We start from the raw sequence: 24920 nt of genomic DNA, 5'->3' as shown, positions 1-24920 counted from the left end.
CTTCAGCCACACCCTTTAGAAAATACCAGTTTATTACATAAAGTTTTGAAATGATCTGAATACATGGGAAGGAGGTCAAAGACAAGTGGAACAGCTGCTACATAAAATCTCCACTTTCCAAATACCAAGAAGGAAGAGGTGGGAACATGCTCTGGGATCTAACCTTGACTTTGAACTTCCTGACTTGTGTTAGTTTAAGACATCCCTGTAGCATCATTTAAACATAGTTCTGGTGAATGAATAAACTTCCACTTGGAATTTCCTTTTTGAAGTCTGCTGAGAATATAAATTAAAACCATATGAGATGTGTCTTAATCCAGAATGTAAAATAACATGAGAAATGTCAACTCAGAAGTACTCCCTGAAATACATTCACCAGGATGCACGTTCTGGCGAAATTCTTTATTTAGAATGAAAGCCTCCAGAGAACTGGATTTATTATTTTTAGCCCATGATTACGGAAGCCTACATTGATAAAAGAGGATGCTTTTTCAAGTAATGGTGGTAGGAATGTTACAGTCATCTAGAATGTTTGAGGACATCTATTGGCTTGGAAAGAGGTTCACATGTGTTGTCAAATGAAAAAAGCAGATTACAATTTCATTTAAAGATTATGTAAAATAGATAGTATACTTAGTCTCGATACACATACACATCTCCATAAAAAAAGAAAAAGAGACTATGTGCCAACAAAATGGTAATCAATCTCTAGGGGGTAGAATTATAGCAAATTTTCCTTTCTTTTTTCTCTCTCTTGTTTCTCCCTTCTCTCCCTCCCTCCCTCCTCCCTCTCTATTATTTTCTTTTGTTCTTTCTTTCCATTTTTCTTAGTATCAGAAAATTGAAATTATTTTTGTTTGATTTTTGAAAAAATGAATAAGCACAGTGTCTTTACTTGAAATCTTTTCCTCTATCCTTCTGCCTTCCTTGAATGCAGCTTAAGCACAATGCTTTTCCATGCTCAGCCTGTCCTGGAATTGGTTCTTACAGATGTGCCAGCCTGAGTGGTGCACAGAAGTCAATGTTATCAGGTAACCAGTAGCACCACAAACCTTACTAGTGCCAGTGTGCTGGTGCGTTAGTAATTAAAGGGTCCTTGGTAACACTTTTAAGTTGCTAAGTCGGTGTGTGTTCTTTCCTTTCACTGAGGCACACTAGCCTTGGTTTGTGTGCCTGTGTGCAGCGTTTCAAATCTTAGGTTTAGATTTCATGTAAGAGGTAATTTTGTCACTGTTATCTCTTATTCAAGTCTGTTCTTAGGGGAAATGGTTCTTTTGTATCTGAATTCAGTGAGAATTTGTGCAAGACCTTCATATTGACCACATTAATAAAAACTGGTAGATGCCCCAAGCTAGTCAGGTAAATTACATTCATATTGCATAAGGTAGAGTGACCTGAACCTCCATTTAGAAGCAGCTGTGTGTTTACGTGACACATACTTCTGCCGTTTCATACTGTCTTCTTACACTTAGAATTTCAAGAGGTCCATCTCAGATTTTTTTTGATAATAATTATTAAGGTCCAAAGAAGTCTTTAAAATTCCAAGTTATCTACTATATACATGAAACTATTCAGAGACTTTTAAACTTGCATGTTTTAAACTTTTAAAACTTTTTTATAGGTTATATAACTTTTTTAAACCTATTTGATTGCATTTGGGGGCGCATTTATGGGAAGCCTCAATTGACTTTCTATCAGTGTGCCATGTGGTTGGATTACAGTGTAATGCAAATCACTAAGGTATCACTGTGTCTGATGAATACGCCAGTTAAGTTTTCCACCTCTTCAGTTGGGAGCTTTATCTCCTCCCCGCACCAAATCAGGTAAAGCTATTTCAACTACCTGAACTCATTTTAAGCTGTTTTCTAAAAGGCAAATATAATGCAACTGTCTTTTAAGGGACTGCAAAATAAAAACCTCAGTATTTAGAGAGCAAACCTCTAAGCTCAGCCATCTTTGGCCTTGAAGAATGTGGAGAAAAATGAATCGATAGCTGAAACCCTACTAAAAACTTAAATTTCTTTGCATCTGGTTCTTACTTTCTGGAACAAGTGATGTCTGTTTAGAAAATCATTCACAAAAGCACTGCCATTGCAGACAAGCAGAAAGCATTCCAGAAAAATGGCATAGACACACTGAAAATTCTCCAGTATATATTTTATCCCGGTAAATATTTAAAATTAGAGCACATACACACATACGTACACACATACACTATCGAGTTTTTACATATAAGCAGATAATAAGCACATCTTTTCGTGGGACTGAATTAAGCAAACACTAGTTCTCATTGATCCAGGGATTACAGTTGCTGAGAAGTTAAATTCACGGAGCCTTGAGTGGAAATCAGAAGCTTCGGTGATGTTGTATCTTGCCATGTGAGCCCTGCGATGAGTGAAAGACTAGAAGAGGGTATGCAGGATCCTTGGAGTGATTTTATGCTGACAGATTCTGTGCTTCTTTTGATGCCTGTGTGGTACATTTTTCCCAGATATCATGAAAGCTTTTGGTGTAATTGGAGTACCCAGTGGTATAAAAGAGTTGGGCTAAGCAACTAAAATAGCAGATAAGCCTTTACAAGTATCGACATTCAGATATGGCTGGAAGTAGACACAGAAGGGGTATGATTTCATAAAGACATGCATGATTTTTACATTTAAAAAATAAACGTCTTAAAGCAACATAGGGTAGAAGAGTACCTGTCCAAAGCCAAGAAAGCTGACTTTCTAGTGGTGGTGGAACTTGTCCAAAGCAGGTGCTCTTCCCCGGGCAAGAAGGCATTGGTATGACAGAAAGTGAATAAGCAAGGACCCTTCTGACACTGGCAGTCTGACTGACCTTGTGGAAGTTAGAACTTCTGCTGAGAAGCCAACATCAAGTCAACTATGACAAACTCTTACTCTCCATCTTTCCAAGAGGAGCCAAGGAAGCTGCGTTAGAGACAGAGACCATTTCCAGAATATCATATACTTGTCCTAAGAAAGGTTATCCAACTCTCTATTGTCTTGATGGGTCAACGTGGAGGCACTTTGGCCAATGCCTGCAAATCTTGACCCTCTTTCTAATTGTCTGAATCAACTCTCAGTTCCCCTACCTTACATTTTAGTTGCTTCACTGACTTCATCCTGGAGGATCTCTTGGGATTTAGTGGTCGGCACTGGCTCCACAACTTCAGAAAAACTGGGGATGTTCATGTGCTTGTGTCTGCATGCAGCCTCCCTGAGAAATACCACAAGCGCCTGGTGGGAACAATCTGTACCAAATGAAAGAGGAGACTAAAGAGCTACTCTGCCTCATGGAAAACTTGAATCAAAACAATCTGGTCAGAAACTATTTGGCTGGTGGAGCAGATATTTTCTGCTTTTTCTAGGAGATTGATTGGAGGGCGTTGCGTTTTTTTCTTTTTTTATATTATTAGGTGTGTGGGCATGAAGGATAGCATGTAAACGGAAGGGTTTTGTTGTTCAGTTGCAACTGAACATTTGACTTTCTGTGGTCTGTGTATGTGTGTGCAAGAGAGAAAGAGTGCATGTGTTTGTGAATATGAGTGTACACAGTCACCCTTGTGGGTGCACACACTCACACCTGTGGATGCACCTGAGAGATGAATAGGGAAGGTCGTTGACATTTTTTTAATTCATCTGGTCCATGCACCCTGGGCAGGGGAGCAGAAATGATCGCTGAGAGGGTGGTGGTCGTTTCTATGACAGCCCAATGGGTATTCAGCAACAGTTTCAAGTTGAAGTCAAGGTCTCTGGTGCTTTCTGTGTGCTTCATCTATAGAATGAATGGCTGGCAGCTGTGTTAAATTAGCTTCTGCCAGATTATGCCACTGTAACAAATCATGCCCCATGTTGTAGTGGTATAAAACAACAAAAGTTTATTTCTTGCTCACATTATGTGTCAGCAGCTGGTTTTGTTCCCTGTGTCCTCATTCTGGGAGCCAGGCTGAAGGACTAGCCTCTGTCTGAGACAGGCTAGCCTCGTGGTAAAGCGAGAATTGCAGGAAAGCTGGCAGAGTGAGGTGATAGTTCTTGCAGAGTTTTGCTTGAAACCAGCACACCTTACTTCTGCTCACATTTCATTGGCCAAAGTGGGTCAGATGGCCAAACTGGACATCAATGGGATGGCAATTATAGGCTTCCCAGCTGGAGAACTGTAAGTTACACAGCAACTGGAAAGAGCAGGAAATCATTGGGAACATAGAAGGGAAAAAAATATATGTTTGTGTGTATATGTTTTTATTACAAGTTTAATTCAGTAATTTAATTGTTTTATGTATATCTCATATATGTTATATATTATAGCATATATAAAGTACTTTTTATGTATTATAAAGTAATTTTATGTAAATAATATTAATTTTTTATATAAATCACTTTTTTAGCATGGTTGGGAAAATCAGTTTATTTTTATGTAAACTACTCTTTATCATCTTTATATATCATTTTCCCAAGCACGCTGAAAAAGAGTAATTTAAAACAATCCTTGAGTAACTAGGAATAGACCTAGTACTTAGGTATAGAATTTGCTTGATCCTCTTTTTACAATAATAGAAATGATTTTTAAGTGACTGGATTTGCTATGAATCAAGCTTGCAGAAGGTATTACGAGTTCTGGGAAGTAAGACTGGTGTTAAGAATTGGTGATGGAATAGTTTGTCTCAGCATGTCTGCAATTCTTGCTTTCCAGAGAGAAATACACATAAACAGAGCCATGAATCTCTGTGTTAACTGAGTACAATTAGGTGTCATAGGGATATGTACAGCTCCCATATTTCTTTCTTATATAGTTAGTTATGTATCAGCTGACAGCACAATATTTTGCTCCACATGAAGGAAGACACCTTAATGTATGGGGAGCTAAAATGAGTGTTTATTAGTTTTCCACTTATTTGAATATTCCATGGTTAATAATCTTAAATTCATTCTAAATAACTATATTTTTAACTCCCATTAGTAACTTAGAATGTCAGGAAAATGTTATGCACACTAAAAAATAATTATACATGGTATACATTTAAGACTTAGACCTTTTTACATCATAATATGTATATAACTTATTATATAAAAACATGTAGCCTGACACCATGACATGGGACCTAAATCAAAGTCTGTCGTTACTACAGAACTTGATTTTCCATCCTGCACCTGTGATCAGCGTTATAAAGCCCTCCTGGGGAGAAGGTGGTGGCGGTGGTGGTGGTGGTGGTGGTGGTTGGGGGGGCTGTCTATGTAATATTATTGATTGCAGGATGGATAGTCCAGCATTGATTTTAACAAAATTGGTCTTGTGTATGACCAAATAAATACACCTTCTGTAATAAGGATTTCACTTGAGAAATTCCATCTGAAGACAAAGGAATCATTCGTCTTAAGTAGTACGTTAATAATGAAGCTAACTCAAAGCTAACTCAGCCATAAAAATCATCCTAAGCCTACGGCTGTGAGCCCGTTGAAATGTTAATACCTGTGATATATTTTAATAGTGATAATTGCAACCACGGCAGACATCTTGTGCTGGTTGAGTCACTCGTCGTCTTTCAGGGTGCCCACCGTGTTAGCTAGTGTAGATGAAAAAAACACAACACTATTCTCAAGCCTGCTTTTCTAAATCACATGGAGATCCACGATGTCTTTTCTTCCCCACTTCTCTTGAGCACTTTTAATGAGAATTTAAGAAAGAAAACCTACTTAAATCGGAGCCAGTTTGTCCATTGAAATTCCGAGAGAGTCTTAAGAAGAACATAAATGCTCGTATGTAGTGATTTTATAAACTCTCCACTGTAGACCAGGTTTCTCCTAGCTGGCTAGTTTTCTGATGATAATAAAATTTAATTTGGCCCTAATTAGAATGTTTGGTCATTGAGAAAGAATAGTATTCCTTTGGGTTAGCTATGGAAAAAGTATTTGCTATGCCGAAAATAATGTAAACCAAAATGTACTTAAAATGCTTAGCTGGGAGAACACACTGTTCCCAGGCATTCCAGAAACACCAGTTTAAAAAGTCGATGAGACTGTAACCTGAGAGGAGACCTGCAGACCCAGGCAGCAGATCTGCTGAGCTCAATAGAACTTACTTGACTAAGGGCCTCTGGAGCCTTGTCCACCTGACTGCATCCAAACCTCACTAAATGATATGATTTTAAAGAAACAGCTTGTAAATCTCTTTTAAGTCATATGAACTTCTAGCCTCCTCCACAATCAGTCTGCATTGGTGCGGTCCTACTAACTGTTTTCTCTTGACTTTATGTCATAACCTTCTGGTGGTATTCAGAAGTCACGTATGTAAAAAATAAGCTTCATTCTCAAAACAAAGCAAATGTCCCATTTTGCCAACAATATCATTATAGAGGGGAATATTCACAATGTATTATTATGTGAAAAAAAGTCGTCAACCAAAGATATGACCGTATCACCACTTTAACAAATAACATATATTGAGTTGTGTGTTTGTGATGGGGCAAGAGTTGACTTTTTTCTTTCATTGTGCCTTTCTGTATTTTTTATTATAAGTTTTCCCCCTGAGCATGTATCATCAAGAAACATGATAATACTTTTTAGTACCAGCGTTGCAGGCTGTGGTTAGTTTCCACAGACTTTTTCTCATGCCCATTGACGTGTACCTTCTCGGGGAGACACAGCCCCCCTCCACTGTGTCCGTCTCTGGACAGAGGTCCCATCATGTTCTAAGCGTGTACAAAAGGCAACTGAGGCAAAACAAGTGATTTTCCCTCAAGTAGAATCACAGATGTGTGGCAGAAGAATATTCCTCGCACCAAACCTTCTTCTGGGTTTATTGAGTGAAAAGGTTTGCTTGGTTTTTGTGCAGATCTAGCTACCAATTGAAAAACTGGATCTCCCCCTTTTCATCCAGTGGACACAACTGCTGACTTAGGAGACCGAAGTTCTTTGGTCTCCTTAGACTAAGGGGTTGGGGGTGCCCTTAAGGAGCACGTCATCGTGTGTGAGTGATGGTGACAGGGCCAAGGAATATGGTTGGGACAATGAGGGGTGTCAGCCCCACCTAAACTACACAGAAGAGGTTCTTAATAGAGAGAGGTTCTGTTATCTGAAGAAGTAGGGAAGGGTGTTGGGCAAGCAAAACTAGATAACCTATAGAGTAAAACAGAAATGATTTTTACATATAATAATTACAAAAAATTTATTGAAATCCTATCATGATACTAAGCCCAAGAGGTTGAATTTTCTCCATACTGTACTGCAGTAACCACAGTAGAGGTCAGCAGACTGTTCTGTTCTGGGACATTCTCTGGTTCCACCCTACACTTAAGTTTCTACAGGACACATGCAGCAAGTTGATGTTTTTCCTTGTAGCCCTGAAGCTGCTACAGGGGCAGCTATGAGTTGCCAAAGGAGAACAAATAAAACTGTCAAAATGTGATTTTAATGACCCTTAAAGTTTTTACATATTATGCTGGCCAGCTAGAGCACAGTAAAAAAGAGACTTTTTTCAGACCCTCCTCAAATGTCATTTAAATCCTATTAGGTAGATCTTTGTGAAATGAAGACATTGGCAATAACGACTCCTGTTTCATTCTTCAGCCATTTTGGCCACAGCAAGGGTAATATGCCCTGGGGAAACCACTAGCATTTGGCTGATAGATTTTAATAGGGGCTGTGCAGAATCAGAAGATTTGGAAGGCTCTTTTCTTCTTCTCCAACTCAACTGGATGGGCAAGGTCAAATTTGATAGTGGTTAATTATGCCGGATTGTTTTGTTTGTTTGCTTGGTCACTTGGTGGCAAACAAGAGTTTATTTTGCCCTTAAATTGAAATACCAGGGTGTTGGGCCTACAGCTGGGGGTGGGGGAGGGGGGGGGATGTGGTTGAGAGACATTTCAGAAATAGAATAGCTAGCAAGTGGGAGGTGAGGAGCGATGGTGAGAAGCCAGGGTCACGGCTGGGCTATGGCTCCTCCTCCTTTATGATTTACTAATTGCAGTTTTTGTTGTCATCTGACTCTGAGACCGAAAGCGAACTGCCTACCCATTAAAAGTCTCAGCTTGTTTGAGGGTTTGATTTAGCTGGGTTCTGGTTAAGATTTGATTATGCATGTTTTTGTACGGGTAGGATTTCAGTTCATTATCTATGTTGCTCTTATTAAAAAAACAAAATGCTCTAGAGATCCTTTAAACGAAATCTCCCAGGCTAACCTAAGCCCTATTCCAGTGCCCAACCCGAGTCTTTGGTTCCCACAAGTTTTTTTATAAGGACCCCTGTGTCCCATCTTTCCCTTAGCTCATTGTCCTTCCTCCCCCCGTATCGCAGCCACACGCCACCCCCATTCCGTAGGCTGGTGGAGTCTACACTTCCCACTGTCCTTTGAGCTTCCTATGCTACAGAGCCCCTGCCTTCCAGGTCTCCTCCGTTTATTCTTCGCGGTCTGTCTCTCTGGGATTCTTCTGCTTATTTCCATAGTAGAAAAAGGAATCATAAAATAGAAAAAGGCATACTGTTCATGTAGTTCAAATAGAAAATCCAGAATTCTGTGCTCCTCTAAGACCTGCTGGTTCATAACTAAGTAAAGCACATCTAGAAATTAGACATCTCCTCATTACTAACCACTGAACTAGAAAGCAAGTCAGAAACTTAGAAATTTAGAAGGCAACAGCTTATCTGTGACTCATTAGTAACTCACCACATTTTCTACATGCTACAGTCAGAATGTGCATTTCCTACTATCCCTGTAATATCTGAGTGATTTTGCAAGTGAAAGCTTTCACATAAGGACTCTCAAATGAGTACTAAATAGAACTTATGAGTCATACAGTAATTGCCCTTTGTGTCTTCTGAAGGGAAGATAGCCAGTTCAGTACAATTCAGCTGAAGGTCTTGCACTGTACTTGCGGATCTCAGAGACACCCCACCTGGCAGAGATGCTTTCCAAAGACTTGATATTCAGCTTGGGGCCCTGGGTATTTCTGAATGATGCACACATGGCAGGAATGAATGCATATTAGGTCTCTGCTGGTAACAATTATGTCAGAGACAAAGCTCGAGATTTAGAAATTGTCAACCACTAGAATGACAGTGCATTACAATATGCCCAAAGAAGCTGGCACTCGGGGACAGAAGCGACCACAGGCTCTGTTTCCCAATTCAATGACAAACCTTAGTCCATGTCCATCCAGATCAGTGGGAGGGGAATGGAGGTTTTGGCTCTTTCCTTTGGGGGTCTGGCCTGTGTTCTGTTTTCCTAGCATGTGTCAGATAGCTCTGTCACATTAATCAATATGCTGCATAGACATTGAGCTTTCATAGCTAGACAGGCTCAGACCCACAGCTGATGCCAGTGTAGATCGTTTTCGTGCAGTGGTACCCAAAAATGACCTGTACTGTCCGGGTTTGACAGTGGGGAAAAATGAACATCAGAGGAAGAAGAAATGCAATGGCCTGATCGGGCTCCATCCCAACAGCAGAGAATGGGGCCTGTTCTAACAGGCGGCTCCATTTCTTTTGGAAAACTGGACTTTTGACAGATGAACTTCTTCTCCCTTGCATTCATATTTATCTAACAGAGATGTGGTTGGGAAATGGTCCAGGATTCATAAGGTCAAAAAGTGACCCGGTTCACATACTGGAGACTTTTCTCATCTCCCTCCACAGCTTCTCCAGGCAGGTGGTCCCATGTGCTGTGGGTGTGTCCACACCAAAAACGGTCACCCAGAGGACACACCAACCTCCTGGGTTTGGCCCTCAGAGGTTCTAGCAACCCCATCCAATGGTGTCTCAGTTCTGGATAAGCAGCTTAACTTTTCCAAGCTGCATTCTGCAGCTTGAAGTCATTCTAATGTGCTTGATGAATGAGCGTCTTGTTATAAGACATTGGGAATTAAAGCCATTCGTAAGATTAAAGAAATAAGAATACACTGGATTTTTGTAATAGTTTTCTTCATGAGAAAAATACATTCTCATAGAACCCAGTTGTATTCTTTCTTTCATTACCCCAAGGGCAAAAGAATAAAGGAATGTTAAATATTTTTAGCCTTATCTTTGAAAGTTAAAAAACAATTATTTAAAACAAGGATCATAGGGAACTATTTCCTCCTTCTCCCTGATCCCCTGGTTCCCTGGTGTATAAACAAAGATGTTTTCCCCTGCCTGAAACTCAGCCTTTGTGTTCTGTAATCTGTGGTTTTGTTATCATCCAAGTATTTATGGATCGACATTAGAGATAATCTTAGACATATAACAAGTACCTTTGTGACACCTGCTCATTTTACACCCATTTCTGGGTAGGCCTACTTCTCCAGACTTCCCTGAAAACAATTTTGCTTTGTAATAACTTGCACAACACTCACCAGTTTCTCCTGGATTAAGAAGACAGAGTGCTAGTGTGTGGCCTTAGGATTTATGTGTTTCCCTTTCTTGTATTTTTCAGAAATTGAAGCAAAGGAAGCATGCGACTGGCTCCGTGCTGCTGGGTTCCCGCAATACGCTCAGTTATATGAGGGTAGGTTGGCCTTCCCTTCACTCTTTATAAAGGGAAAAAATTCAAAATGAAGCACATTTGACCTGGGGTGGGTTTTGACTTCCAAGTCTTTTCTTAATCTTTTTTTTTTTTTTTTTTTTTCCTGTCCCTTCCCCTCGGCTTTGCAATGACCAGGGCTTATACTGAAGCCACTTGAGAAACGGGTATTGCTCTCCAAACCTACTTTACTTTCTGCTCCAAACTTTCTGCTTATCACGTCTTCACCACCAGTCCCAACCAGTTCTACCATTTCCTTCCGTGTTCTGCCATCACCAGCTCTTCTATACTTCCTTTCTTATTCTTTTCCTTGTTTTCTCTTCACTCCTCTCAGTCTTCTTGGAAGTACAATAAATTCATTGTTGATAAATTTCCTAGAAATCCTAAAACTAACTGTCTGGAGACCTTTCTTCAGTCCTGATTATTTTACATGAAAAAAATTTTAAATATAATATGGAACAGATGTTATTTGGGGGGCTTTCAGTAAGATGCTATCATTGCCAGTGGGCATAGTTTCTTTCATTGATGTTTTAATTGGCAGTTAATAAACTTATACCTGAAATTATAACCCAGGCTTCTCGGATAGTCCGTGTATATAGTGACTCAGTCAGGATCCCAACAGTAAGCAGATGGCGCACTTGAGATAATCTGAGGATTTATTTCTGAAAGTGTCCATGTAGGCCGGCGGTAAGAAACGGTATTGACTTCTCTTCCTGCTGGCATAAAAGTTATGTAGGATGGACAGAATCAACAACATTAACCTGTCCTCATTGGTATGTCTTGTTCACTCACCTAGAAGTCTCAGTTTTATAAGTTTAAAAGAAAAACACATATTCTACTTATCTCACTTAAATTATGTGAGGATAAAGAAGAGCTTATCTCTGAATTGCTTTGAAGTCTAGAACTTCTGATGCAAGTTTTCATGAATCGTAGCCCTTTCAGAAAAGGGGGGGTCTTATTATATTGGCCAAAGCAACCCTCACTTCTAACTCCCACCACCAATTTACTGATTGTGAAAGAGAGGCCCAAAAAGATTAAGTGACTTTTCCAAGGTAAAAAGTTAAACAAGTCAGAATTAAATTCAGTCTTTTGAGCCTTTATACAGTATTTTCTACTCTAATGTACACTCTCTAGGTAAACTCAAAATACCATGTGATTTAAACATGAAATAGCTGTAAATGGCTAAGAAGTAAAGATACCTCATAAGTAAAGGGTGTTTAAGCCATGTTCATTGAGTAAATGTAACAAGAATAAGAGCACATATTACATAGAGCTTATAATGTGCCTGATATGGTTCAGAGCACTTTGTGTAACTACTATTTTAATAATCACAACACTATAGGGTGAGTATTTTGATTATCATCAGCCCCATTTCACAGATGAGGAGACAGAGGCCCAGAAGAGGTTAAGTGCCTTGCCCCGGTCTCCAGCTAGAGAGTAGGCGAGCCAGGGCTTGAAAGCCTGGGCAGCTGGGCTTCCGAGCCCATACTCCTCATCACCGCCCTCTCCCTCCCCCGCAAAATGAGACAGGCTTCATTCTGGCACCATCTGGAATTTACTCACATTACTCTTTTCACCAGAAGAGAGTTGTTTCTGTTTTGAAGTCACATTAAGATTTAGATATTCTTAGATTTATTATGATTGGCAAGGTGGAAATAGCGCAAAATATAAAATGAGAAAGAGCAGGAATGGCGGGATAATGATCGTGAACTGACACTGTGAGTTCTGCCCATAGCCTCTAGACTTTCTCCTCCTTGAATGAGGTTCCTAAAATTAATACCCTATCTTGAGTATTGCCCTTGACCTCCAAAGCTGGCATGAATAGCCTGTGGAGAAGAGTCATGATGGTGGAATTCCTTCTTCTCTTTGGACGGAGTCACTTGTTTGAGTATTTTCCTCATATTCTAAAGTGATTCAAGATTTTGCTACAAAAGAAAACATTGGAGGCTATTGAGCTTTGGATATGGTTGGAAATTTGCTTTCTGAAGGAAAAAAAAATCTGCCAAACTGAATATTCCATGAACTAGTCAGGATAGAAGTTCGAGTCCTACTCCTTAGGTGAATGGTGAGCGTGTGAAAGCTCCTCTCCATACAGGCAAATGTTTTGATAATGATGAGCTATAAAAATGCAGTCACTTAGTATTCATTCCTACCCAACGTCAAGCACTTGGCTATTCTCATATTTCACATTTCTTTTGTACCTTAAAGGAATGTATTGCGATAGAAATAAAAGTGCCTGCTACCTTAAACATAACCAACACACTTCCCACTAGTGGATTAGTCACATCTACGGAAATGCGGAGACCTGAAGATGTGGGTATCCATTCAGATAAATCCCCTTTTCTCTCTGTCTCTCATTCAGATTCCCAATTTCCCATCAACATTTTGGCTGTCAAGAACGATCATGATTTTCTGGAAAAGGACCTTGTAGAACCTCTTTGCAGGTAAATCATGTGAAATATTTCTGTTTATTTCAACTGCTCAGTTTCTAATAGGCATCACTACATCCCTACGGCAGGTGAGTTCAACAATTCAGTATTTATTGGGTGCCTACTATGTGCCAGGCATGGGTCTAGTTTCTAAGTACACTACCATGAGTGTGAACAGTCCCTGGTTTCATGGAGCTTAAATCTTAGTAGGAGGCTTCAGAAGATAGATTGAGGAAAAGATAGAGTGAGTGAGAGAAGAAGAGAGGGAGAAAGGGATGTTATCTCACAGAGTGTTCAATGCTATGAAAAAAGTAAAATAAGATGAGGCTAGAGACCGTGATTGGGGCCATGTGTGGGTTAGGGGAGCGGGCAGCACGAGTGGTCAGGGACGTCCCTTAAAATCTCCATGAGTATGTTGAACTTGGGTGTAGTTTTTGCAAAGTCAAGTGGTTATATCCAGAAAACTGGAATGTGTAAGCTCAAGTAATTGTATTGGCCACCTGGAATATTGAAGCCATTGCTTTGTGATAGATGATCTAAGACCAAGATGTACACATGAGTAATTCCCTCCCCTCAAAGAATTTCTAATCTGGTTGGAGAAATAAAACATGAATACGTGAACAAGTCAGTAACAATTATAATTTGCATAACAGTAAAAGATGCCAATGTAATCAATATCCCTGAACAAGTAAACGCCACCTGAGGTGTTGTATGTGTCTGTAGAAATTCAAAGTTTCCTATGGAAAGCCCTGGGGAGAGGTCAGGGCTAGAGATAAATATTAGTTACAGGGGGTGAGTCACATTTTCAAGGCCACACAGCTAGTTAGGGGCTGCACTGACCTTCACACACAGTACTTAAATAACTTGCAATCCAGTGTTCTTTCTGGTAGATTCTGCATTTGACGTAGAAAAATGGTAGTATAATAGAAAAGTAACGAGGAGCAAAACTTTTGTCGAGATAGGAGAGACGAATGTATGTTAGGACAGTGTGTAAATAATCTTAGGCTTGCTGAATCTGCAGACATGTGTACTTTTGTGTTCACGAGCTGGTCACTCTATGGTTCCTGTATGAAAATAGAGCGGCATTAAGAAATGATCTCTGGGGGCAGCTGGGTGGCTCAATTGGTTAGAGTGTGAGCTCTGAACAACAGGGTTGTCTGTTCGATTCCCACACGGGCCAGTGAGCTACGCCCTCTACAATTAGACTAAAGACACCAAGCTGCCGCTGAGCCCCTGGTAGGGTGGCCAGATGGCTCAGTTGGTTAGAGCGCCAGCTCTCAGCAACAAGGTTGCTGGTTCAATTCCCACATAGGATGGTGGGCTGTGCCCCCTGCAAGTAAAGATTGAAAACGGCAACAGGACTTAGAGATGATGAGCTCTGGAAAAACACACTGTTCCCCAATATTCCCTAGTAAAATTTAAAAAAAAAAGAAAGAAATGATCTCAGTATGTGCAAGGCAAACAGTCCTATGGATTTGCTTAAGTGGATAGAAGAGCTAAGAACCCTTCCAGCCATAAATTAAAGGAACAGACTATTTGGACTAAAAAACCAACGCACAAAATGCCATTTGTGAGCATTTATCAGTGGAATGGATGGTTTGGTTGTGATTCTTTAAAGGTAGTGAATCGGAAAAGCAGTGTTTTCTCTTCAGGATGTCTGAGGTCCATCCCGGGCAGGAGCGGCACCCTCCTCATAAGCTTTCATCCAGCTCAGAATTAGTCAAGCACACCTCATCCTGCCTTTTCCCCCCTAGTTTTCACCAAGAGTGTTTTTACTAGTTGACTTTTTAAAAATAAATAACATATATCATAATTGCATTATATTATGCTATCTTTTTATCTCCCAATTGAATTTTTAAAATTTATGTTTTCTTTAAATCAAGGTGATATATATATATATATATATATATATATATATATATATATATATATATATATATATGGTCATTGTTTTAATTTGCAATTTCCTAATGGCATGTGATGTTGAGCATCTTTTCATATGCCTATTTACCATTTGTATATCTTCTTTGGTGAGGTGTCTGTTCAAAACTTTTTCCCATTTTTAACTGGGTTATTTTCTTATTGTTGAATTTTAAGAGTTCTTTGTATATTTTGGGTAAAAGTCCTTTATCAGATACGTCTTTTGCAAATGTTTTCTGTGAGCAGCAGTTTTGAATTTTAATGAAGTCCAGCTTAAAAATTATTTCTTTCATGGATCGTGACATTGGTGTTGTATCTGAAATGCCATCACCGAACACAAGGTCATAGATTTGCTCCTACATTATCTTCTAGGAATAGACAGGTAGATAGATAATAGGTAGATATAGAGATGATATCAATATAGATATTAAATATATATAAAGTAAAATTATCATTTTATATATATATAAAGTAAAATTTACTATTTTATACATATCATACATATATGTATAATTTGCTATTTTCAGTGTACAGTTTTGTGAGTTCTGACAAATGCCTGCAGTTAAGTAACCACCACTACAACCAAGAAAAGTTCCATCACCCCAAAAAATTACCTGGTTCCTTTTACCATCAACCTCTACCCCTACTCCCAACCACTGGCAACCACTGATCTGGTTTTTGTACCTGTAGTTTTGCCTTTTCCAGGATGCCATAGAAATGAAATCAATGTGTGGCCTTTTGAGTCTGGCTTCTTTCACTTGGTATGATATAGTTAAGATTCATCTACGTCATTGTGTGCATCAATCAATGTGATTACTGAGTGGTACCCACTGTATGGATATACTACAGTTTGTCCATTTACAAACTGAAGGGCATTTGAGTCGTAGCCAGTTTGGATGGTGTTTGGGTGATTATAAGGGCTACAGTAAGCATTCATATTCACGTTTTTGTGTGAGCATAAGTTCCTTTGGGTAAAATCGTAAAATCCTAGGAATAGGATTGTGGGATCCATCTAATAAGTGTATTATAACTTTGTAAAAACTCACAAACTTTTCCAAAGGGACCATACCATTTTGCGTTTCCACCAACAATATATGATAGTTTCAGTTGCTCTACTTCTCTGTCAGCACTTGGTATTGTTGGTTTTTGTTTTGCTTTTAGCCATTCTAATAGGCGTCTAGTCTTATCTCATTGTGTTTTTAATTTGCACGTCTTTTCATTGGCTTATTTTCCATCCATATATCTTCTTTGGTAAGGTGTCTGTCAAGTCTTTTGCTCATTTTTTAAATTTGGTTGTTTGAATTTTGAGAGTTCTTTGTGTGTTCTAGATGTAAATTATTTGTCAGATATGTGTTTTGTGAATATTTTCTGCCAGTCTGTAGCTTGTCTTTCAATCTCTTAATAGTATCTTTCACAGAACAAAAGTTTTTAATTTTACTGATGTTCAATTTATCAATTTGTTTTCATATTTTTAATGTCATATCTAAGAAATCTTTGCCTAACATAAGGTCACAACAATTTCCTCCTGTTTTCTTCTAGAAATTTCAGTTTTATATTTAAGTTGACGGTCCATTTCATTTAAGTCAATGGTTAGTTTTTTTATAAGGTACAAAGTATGGGTAACAATTCATTTTTTGCATATCAATGTCCTGTTGGTTGAGCACCATGTTGAAAAGTTCATACTTTCTTCACTGAATTGCCTTTACACCTGTATTATATATCAGTTGAACATTGATAAATAAGTCTATTTCTAGACTCTGTATTCTGCTCCATTTCTGTATGTGTCTATCCTTTCATCAATATGACACTTGATTACTTCGCTTTTTGTCTGTATTGGAATCCAATAGTGAGTCCTCCAACTTTGTTCTTCTTTGCCAAGATTGTTTTAGCTATTCTAGTTCCTTTGCTTTTATATATGAATTTTGGAAACAGCTTGTCTATTTTAATAATTCTAATAAATCACTGATTTGGATTGTGTTGAATCTATAGATCAGTTTGGGGATTACTCATATCTTAACAATATTAAGTCTTCAGATTCATAAGTACATTAAATGTCTAGTTAGGTCTCCTTTGATTTGTTTTTTCAACCCTGACTTACAGTTTTTGGCATACAGATACTATGCATACCAGAAAGTCTTAAGAATTTCATGTTTTGTATTGTAAATAGTACTGTCTTTTATCACTTCAATTTCCAGTTGTTCATTGCTAGTACATACAATTTTTTGTATATTGTCCTTGTATCCTGCAGTCTTTCTAAACTTACTCCTTGGTTCCAGTAGCTTAGTAAATAGATTCCTAAAATTTTGTTTATAAAATATAAATGAATGATTACATTGTAAACCAAGAAGGAAAATTCTATTTCATATTTTTAAATCGGGATTGCAGGGACAAACATTGTCTGTGATTGTGTAGATCTATTCAGAGGATGACGTATGTGGCCGAGTGGGCCAAGCTCTGAATCTCAGACATGTGGGTGGTAAATCCTTATCTGCTCACTGCTGCATGTGATGTGAGACGCCGTGACTAAGTTCTGGGCTGCTGCGTCAAAGTCTACTCTTTTAAAAAATGCCTTTCAGAGATGAGCCAGTATAATTAATGTGAAATCATTTAGAGATACAAAGTTCTGAAGGATAATACTAGTGTCAGCCGGGTAAGTTAGGTAGCCTTCCCTGTGAACCAGCTCTGATGCAACCCATAGCAGAATCCGTACAGATGCACCCAAAAGGCACTACTGCATAAACATGTGAAAGTACAGCACTGCCAGACACCACAGTGCTCTTGACAAGGGCACAGCTTGTGGGAAAATGGTTGGAGTGCAGGAGGTTGTTATAATTGGAATAATTCTCATGACAGCTATGTCTCCAAAAATATTATGAAGAAAAACATTTGACTGGAGGTGTGTGAGCTGAGATTCTCAGAGCATAGATCCAGTGGGTAAAACAGAGGCCAAAGGAGTAGTCAGAGCAGGATGGATCCAAGGACGCAGGCAGAGTAGGTAGCAGAGAAGGAGGTAGCTGGGCTAAAAGGAACCTGTATGGGGTTTCTTTCCCTTCGTAGGAGTGCCACCAACACACAGATTTCCCTCGTTGCAAATAGCAGAAAGTAGGCAAAAGGAAGAGCTCCAGACCGGGGGAATGACAGCGCTTTTAAAACTTTGAGATTGATGAGCAGTTAATTAGACACTCTCCCACTCACGTGGTGTGCGATGATTGACTCCTGGAGAGTGGTAAGGTGTTGTGATTTTATTCATTTTCTAACCTCTGTGCACTACAGACGCAGTGATAGAGCTGGTCTCATGTTTTACTTTTAAAGCTTTGTGGGCTATGCATTTTTCATGCATATTTGAAATGCTGAGCTAATGCAGAATTGTGAAGGGAGCCATAGCCAGAGGGCAGGTAGCTTCTGCCAGGCAGACAAATGAAAACAAGAGAGCTGAAGATCTGCAAATGTTACCCACAAGAATATTACTCACCGTTGGTTTTCTGGAAGTTTCTGACCTGCGTAGACAGACAATGTCCTAGGTCCCAATTTATACTGGGAGAGTTGTTGAACAGTGCCAACTTTTGATTGGCTTGGAAATACATATTGTACCGAGGAAGCTGATGGCAGGCAGGACCCATGCCTGGCTTGGAATATGTGGATGTGTAGCTCTCATTTTCAGATCTCAGAAACTAGCAGGTTTGCTGTCTTTGCTGAAGGTGTGACCCTTCAGGATGACAGCCAGGCCTCACTATTGCTGCCGCAACTCAGGTAGAACTGGCACATCGTGCTCCGTAAATATTCATTACTGCAAGTCAGAATAGCCTAGTTGCAATTATTTTAGCAACCACAATTATAATTCTGTTTTGTTGTTTTTCGATTGAATTCTTAATTGAAAAATATTCTCCCCCGTGAGTAACGAAAAGCTAATTGCAGATCTAAGTATCTAGATGAGCTAACTGAAACTGTACCTATATCTGAATGTAGGAATAGCCAAGGTGTCAACATGGCTTGCAAAGGCTGTCACGCTGAAGGCAACTTGCAGCAAATCACAGCTCCTGAATGACATTTTTAAGGAGAAGGACTATGTCCTATTAGCATTCTGATTTTTCAGTACTCACTCAGATTGCTAACAGGGCCTGACGCTTATGATGGTCTCTGAATTTCTAATTTAATGTTAGGCCAGTAAATCATCTGCATAACTTCTGTTGTTAATAAATACTAGTTAATTATAGCACGTATGAGACAAGGTATTCACCTTGTTCAGCGCTGTTTTGTGGAATGATGGAATTGATTAGGGTTATCCAGTGCATCTGTGGCTGCCCTTTATAGTTAAAAGGATAATGAAGGACAATGATTTTCATATAGGGTGGGGGAGGGAGGAGGGAAGTAGGAAAGAGTGATGACAAAAATGATATTTATATCTTACCTCTACACACAAGGCACATATTTGATTTGAGTATGTTAAATAACATTAAATAATGGTAGGCTTTATGAATATTGATAATATATTTTAAATGTTTTCCTTTATAGAATATTTATCACAGAAAATGTACGGTGTTACATACTGTGTTATGTCATCTAATAATATGTAACAATGAACTGGACTGAGACCCTAGACAACTCATTGGAAGAAGGATATAGGCAGTTACCTGATAATCATGGTCACTTCCACCATTAAAATTCTGAATCTATAAATAAATACAAATGCCAGTAAGAAGTGATTTCATTTCTAAAAAACATTTATGAGGTGTTTACTATGTACCAAGAATTACTGTTTTATAAATATTTACTCATTTAATTTTCATAGAGATCGATAAGGTAGGCTATATCATTCCCATTTTACAGATGAAGAAACTGAGGCACAGGATTGTAAAATAATTTTCCCACTTACAGATAGTAAATGACAGGATTCAAAGCCAGCCAGGCTGCTTCCGGAGTTTCCAAAGATAGCTTAGGTCTTTTGATGAAATACAATTTGGAGTGCCTTCCGTTTCCTCTTTTGAAGGTAATTCTTCCAAAGATGTCTATGTTGCCTGGTGATTTTCTGAATTTGACTTCTGAGTCCCGAGGGTAGAAATCCTGGTTGTATTAGCACCTTATACTTCACAGAACTCCATTTAAAACATGATTAAAGTAAGAGTTTAAAGCACGATTTGTTCTTTTGTGAAGACATTAGAACTGATTTACTGTCAGGAGACTAGCAGTGCCTTGTCACTCATTCCTTCAGTTCCCCTCATCAACCCTGTCTCTCGAGAGCCTCTCTTTCCTATGGAGACAAATAAGACAGAATCCTCACCCTGAGATCCCAGTGTTTCCAAACCAGGAGAGGAAGGAGTGTTTTGCACCCGCTTGACATCTGAGCACATTTTTGCTTATCACAATGGGGCTGGTGCTACTGGCATCTGATGGGTAGAGCCCAGGGATACTGCTAAACCTCCTCCCACAACAAAGAGTCATCTGGTCCCAAATGCCAACTGTGCCAGGGCTGAGAAATGAGTAAATGATGAGCTACCTGAACAAATGTTATAATCAGAATTAGTACAGTAGCAGGATAGGTAAGGGGGCAAAGGTTTCAGAGAGGGCTTCCTGGGAAAATGACCCAAAAGGCCAGTAGGAATTACACAGACAAGAATACATGCGATTTTGATGAGGCTATTATGATCTTTTAGCTTTTTAAAAAACTAAATTAGGGGCGGCCAGTTAGCTCAGTTGGTTAGAGCGCGGTGCTCTTAACAGCAGGGTTGCCGGTTCGATCCCCACATGGGCCACTGGGAGCTACACCCTGCACAACTAGATTGAAACAACTACTTGACTTGTAGCTGATGGGTCCTGGAAAAACATGCTTAAATAAATAAAAGTGTTTTTTCTAAAAAAAAAAAAAAACAGAAAAACTAAATTAATGTACAAAACAGGTATCTTCATCCCCACCCCTACCGCCCACCATGAAGCTCCCCCCACTGTCACCTGCGTAGTATAGGGGCAGGCTTGCAGTACAGACAAGTACAGACGTGGCAGGGTCGTGGTAGGGGATTTTATGTATATACATTTTATGAAAAACAGTGATCTTTATATTGTAAAATGGACTCTTATGTACCTTTTCCAACCCGCTACTCAAAATGACTTTTATATGCCTAAACTTTCTGGAAGAATACACAAGAAACTATAAAATAGGACAGTAGACTGAGGGGAGAAGACGAAGTTTATATTTTTAATGTTATTCATATATCTATTACATATTTATATTGCATTATTAAAAACATTAGGAATGTTTTTTAAAAAGTGCCTTGCCAGATAAATAATAGGTGACAATGGCTAACATTTAGTGAGTATGTATTGTGTGCTTAATATTATACTAAGCTCTTTACATTGATCTCATCTAATTCTCACAAGGACCTGTGAATAACAGGTGAAGTTAGGGTGACCAGACTAGTTTGAGCAGCTGGGTCATGGTGACTCCCTTCCCTGAGGCAGGGACCAGCTGTGGGAGAGGCTGGCAGGGTCTGAGGAGGGGAAGGTGCAATGAGCTGAGGCGCCTGGGGACCAGGAAGTGCCAAAGGCCAATGTGCAGGTCTGGAGCTGGATGGGGGGGGCCTCAGCTGGGGACGGGGCTGAAATCTCAGCACACGAAGGTGTGAAGGTCCTGAGAGTGAGCGAAGTCACACAGGGACAGCAGAGACAGCTAAGACAGTGAGAGAGAAGCTGACCAAGACTGACCTCTGGGGACCCACATCTGGGGGGCAGGCAGCGGAGGGAGCAGGAGATGCCCCACGGTGCCAGGGAGCGGGTGGCCCATGCCACCCAGTTACATCCGGGCTGACTTTGCTTTGCTATCAGTTTTTGAACCTCTCTCAGAAATCTCTGGTTTTGACCCTTATTTCAACTTGGACTTGTTTTCACTGAGACATTGTCTGGATTAGATGCAATTGTTTGAAGAGTGAAAAAGCTAAGGACACCTCATCTGATTTTTTCAATACAGGCATATGTGAAATTTCAGATTTATCGAAAATTCCACAAACTAAATGAGCCCAAGAGAAGACAATCTGGACTTTATTTTATTTTCAGTTCTGTACTCGTGGACCACTCTGGCCATTGCCTTTTACTGGTTTGCCAATGGAGCTTACACTCTTCCTTGAAACCTTGACCATTAGAGCATATAACTTAATCTAATGTAAAGTGTTTTCTGGAGAGATAATTCACAACACGGTGACTATAGTTAACATTACTGTATTGTACCTTTGAAAGCTGCGAAGACAGTAGATCTTAAGTTCTAAGAAAAAGAATTGTAACTATGTGTGGCAATGGCTATTTAGTAAACTCACTGCGGTAATCATTTTCCAATATATACATAGATCAAATCATTAGGTCGTACACCTTAAACGTATGCAATGTTGTAAGTCAATTATATCTCAATGAAAAAATTATTTTCTTACACAAATCACAAGTTGTGCACATCCATCCTCTTCCGTCGACAGCGTACACGTGCTTCATTTGCTTTGCACAGCTAGATCTGTCAGTGCTCAATCACTTTTCTCCCTCACCCAACCTCGTATCCAGGGAGGCTTTGCGGGTCTATGGTCTGGAAGAGAGGTGAGCATTTCTGCGGCAGCATGACCCCAGCTCCTGGTAGAAGAGCTGCCAAGGGAAACACTCAGCAGAGCAGAGCCGTGGCCCTCACTGGCCCTGTGGTGGCACAGTGACAGCCACTTGTGGACGTCTGACCGCATTCTTTCTTCCCCTCAGACACCATAAAGCAAGCCCTCCTGTTGATGGCAGGTGGAGTCGGTAAGGCCCACCCTCGCGGGGTACATCCCGGCGGAGTCTCTCTGGCCTGGCTGCCCACCCTGCACTGCTGGGTCTGTTTAGTAAACTCCAGGCGGTGGGGAGACCTTTCCCAGACCGCACACCCCTGAAGCGCTCAATTCTGATCCCCGCTTCAGTCTTCCGTGCCTTTGTTTCTGAAGGTCCTTGAGGGCCACGCCCAGAACACTCCTAAGCAGACAAAGCGCTTGGCACACAGTGGAGGGCGATAAGTGAAGCCTGTGGCTTTAAGCCAAATCACATGTTAGAAATGCACTCGTACCCCTGCTTGTTGTTCCTGTTGTGCCTCGGGCAGGAATACTGGCTATTGAATCAGCATGAGAGACCTCATGATCAAGCTAACCTCTGCCAGTGCAGAAGGAAAGTGTGAATCTAAAATATGAGGAAGGAAGGGGTTCCGTTGCTTTCCCATACCTCCACAGGGCGGTTCTGTGTGTGCCCGGCCTCTGAGACCAGTAAGCGGGAGGCTCGTCTCAGACGGGGTCCCCACGGTCACCCTCAGGTCCTTCCAGCACATGCCCTGCTCACAAATCCCCACCCACAGGCTGCCCACCCTCCCTTGTTCTGCAGCCCCTGGGGCCTGCCCTCCTGGTCTGTCTGTCTGTCTGTCTGTCTCTGTCTCTGTCTCTGTCTCTCTCTCTGTCTCTCTGTCTCTCTGTCTCTCTCTCTCTCATTCCTCACTCAGGGTGTGGTTAGCGGGGCTGTGAGGACCTCCTACAATCCTACCAGCTTCTAAGTACATAGAGTAGGAACTGCGTCTTATTCAGTGGCGTAGCATGAGTGCTTCATGGTCTGTACCAAGCAGGAGTTTAATGTCTGTTCAATTGCACTGGAACCTGGAAGAAAGTAACCTGACAGTTCACAATTGTTTTATTGTTTCTACCTGTTAGAGAATATTATGTGACAGTAAATTATTCACTTTTTGCCTCAGACTATCCTAAATCTCTCTCCTTAGCTGGACTTCTTAAAGAAATACTCTGTGCTCACACGTGTCTTCGCTTTCTCAGGGTCCACCCAATTCTCCTCCCTCGGGCTCCTGAGAAACTGCCCTGGCTAACGGCACAACCCAAAGGCGTAGTTTAGGTTTTCTATCACTTTCTAACCAACTACCCCCTCCTGTTCGTCATGCCAGTTCTGTGGCTTCTAGGAGACCACCTTCAGTTCCTATTGACCTCCTAATGTCACCAAACTCCAGGGATTCTCCACTTGGGGCTTCCTGTCTGTCCTTAGGTAGATTTATTTACTTGCAACAAGTAAAGGAGACAGGGGATTCCCATCCAAAGCCCTGTCTCCCCAAAGGGAGGCTTAGTCATTGCTTCTATACACTATTTGGCTAATTACTTGTTGATTTTTTCTTTGCATTTGGCTAAATTTACCAGGTTGAGGTTCTGGTGAAGCTCATCCAGCTGCAACTGCCTCTGCAAAACACTGTGCACATTTTAATATTTAGCATCAATAACATTTAGTAAGAACCCAGACTGTGAGAACCTTGTCCTAACACTGCATCTCCAACTGTACCTTTCGGAGCCTGGCTCTGCCTCCTTGGCCCCTGTGGGAAATACTGGCATTTCCAGGGTTCTAGATTCTCCCTGGATGATTGGGTTAATTACATGTACCTTCTGTGTACAAGTATATCATCTCTATGCTGAACATTCCCTAGAGGGTCTGGATGTCACAGGAACGCCTAAAATTCCACACATGCAAACAGGACCTCATTATATTCCCCATAGCCTGGCTCCCTCCCGACTTCCCTAGTTCACTCTTTTCTTTGTTTAACGGCACATGCACGAAAGCTGGAAAGCTGGGAATCATCTCTATTTCTCCCCCTCTGCAACTTCCACACCAATTAATGACCAAGTCTCCATCTGCTCTCATTCCCTTTCTATGCCTCTTTGCCATCTCTCACCCAAACTATTGTAAACATCTAACTGGTCAGCCTCCATCCTGCCACCAGTTAGGTTTCCCATATGCAATGAAATTACATTGTTCTCCTGTCTAATATCCTCCAATAGCTCCTAACATCTTCATTTGGTCCTTCATGACCTAGCCCCTGTCTATCTTACCAGACATTCCCACTCACATATTTGCAATTCCTAGACTAAAACATACATTTAATGCCTGTTTGCTTTGCCTGTAACTTTTCTAGCCTAGGCAGCAAATTTCTCTTCGTCCTTCGTAGCCTTGCTCAAAAATTATCTCCTCTGGCAGGTTTTGTCCTTATGCGCTCAGAAAGTGAGTTACCCCCTCTCTTATTCATGGTATTTACATGGTATATACAAG

The 24920-nt window shown here is 40.4% G+C and overlaps 1 protein-coding gene across 8 annotated transcripts in view; it reads left to right on the top strand.

Annotated features, from left to right (window-relative positions):
• STARD13 (StAR related lipid transfer domain containing 13) overlaps positions 1-24920 on the top strand; it is a 494577-nt gene that overhangs the window by 423360 nt on the left and 46297 nt on the right. For all 8 annotated transcript variants that reach the window (XM_019736522.3, XM_074330029.2, XM_019736521.3 and 5 more), the window contains 2 exons: positions 10405-10476; positions 12854-12935. In XM_019736522.3, coding sequence (XP_019592081.2) covers positions 10405-10476; positions 12854-12935 — 154 coding nt within the window. The remainder of the gene's footprint in view (positions 1-10404; positions 10477-12853; positions 12936-24920) is intronic.

This window comes from Rhinolophus sinicus, chromosome 16 (assembly GCF_057876585.1).
Source record: "Rhinolophus sinicus isolate RSI-liver-muscle chromosome 16, RSI-T2T, whole genome shotgun sequence".
In the NCBI taxonomy this organism is placed as follows: Eukaryota; Metazoa; Chordata; class Mammalia; order Chiroptera; family Rhinolophidae; genus Rhinolophus; species Rhinolophus sinicus.
This window is presented reverse-complemented; position numbering and strand designations above follow the sequence as displayed.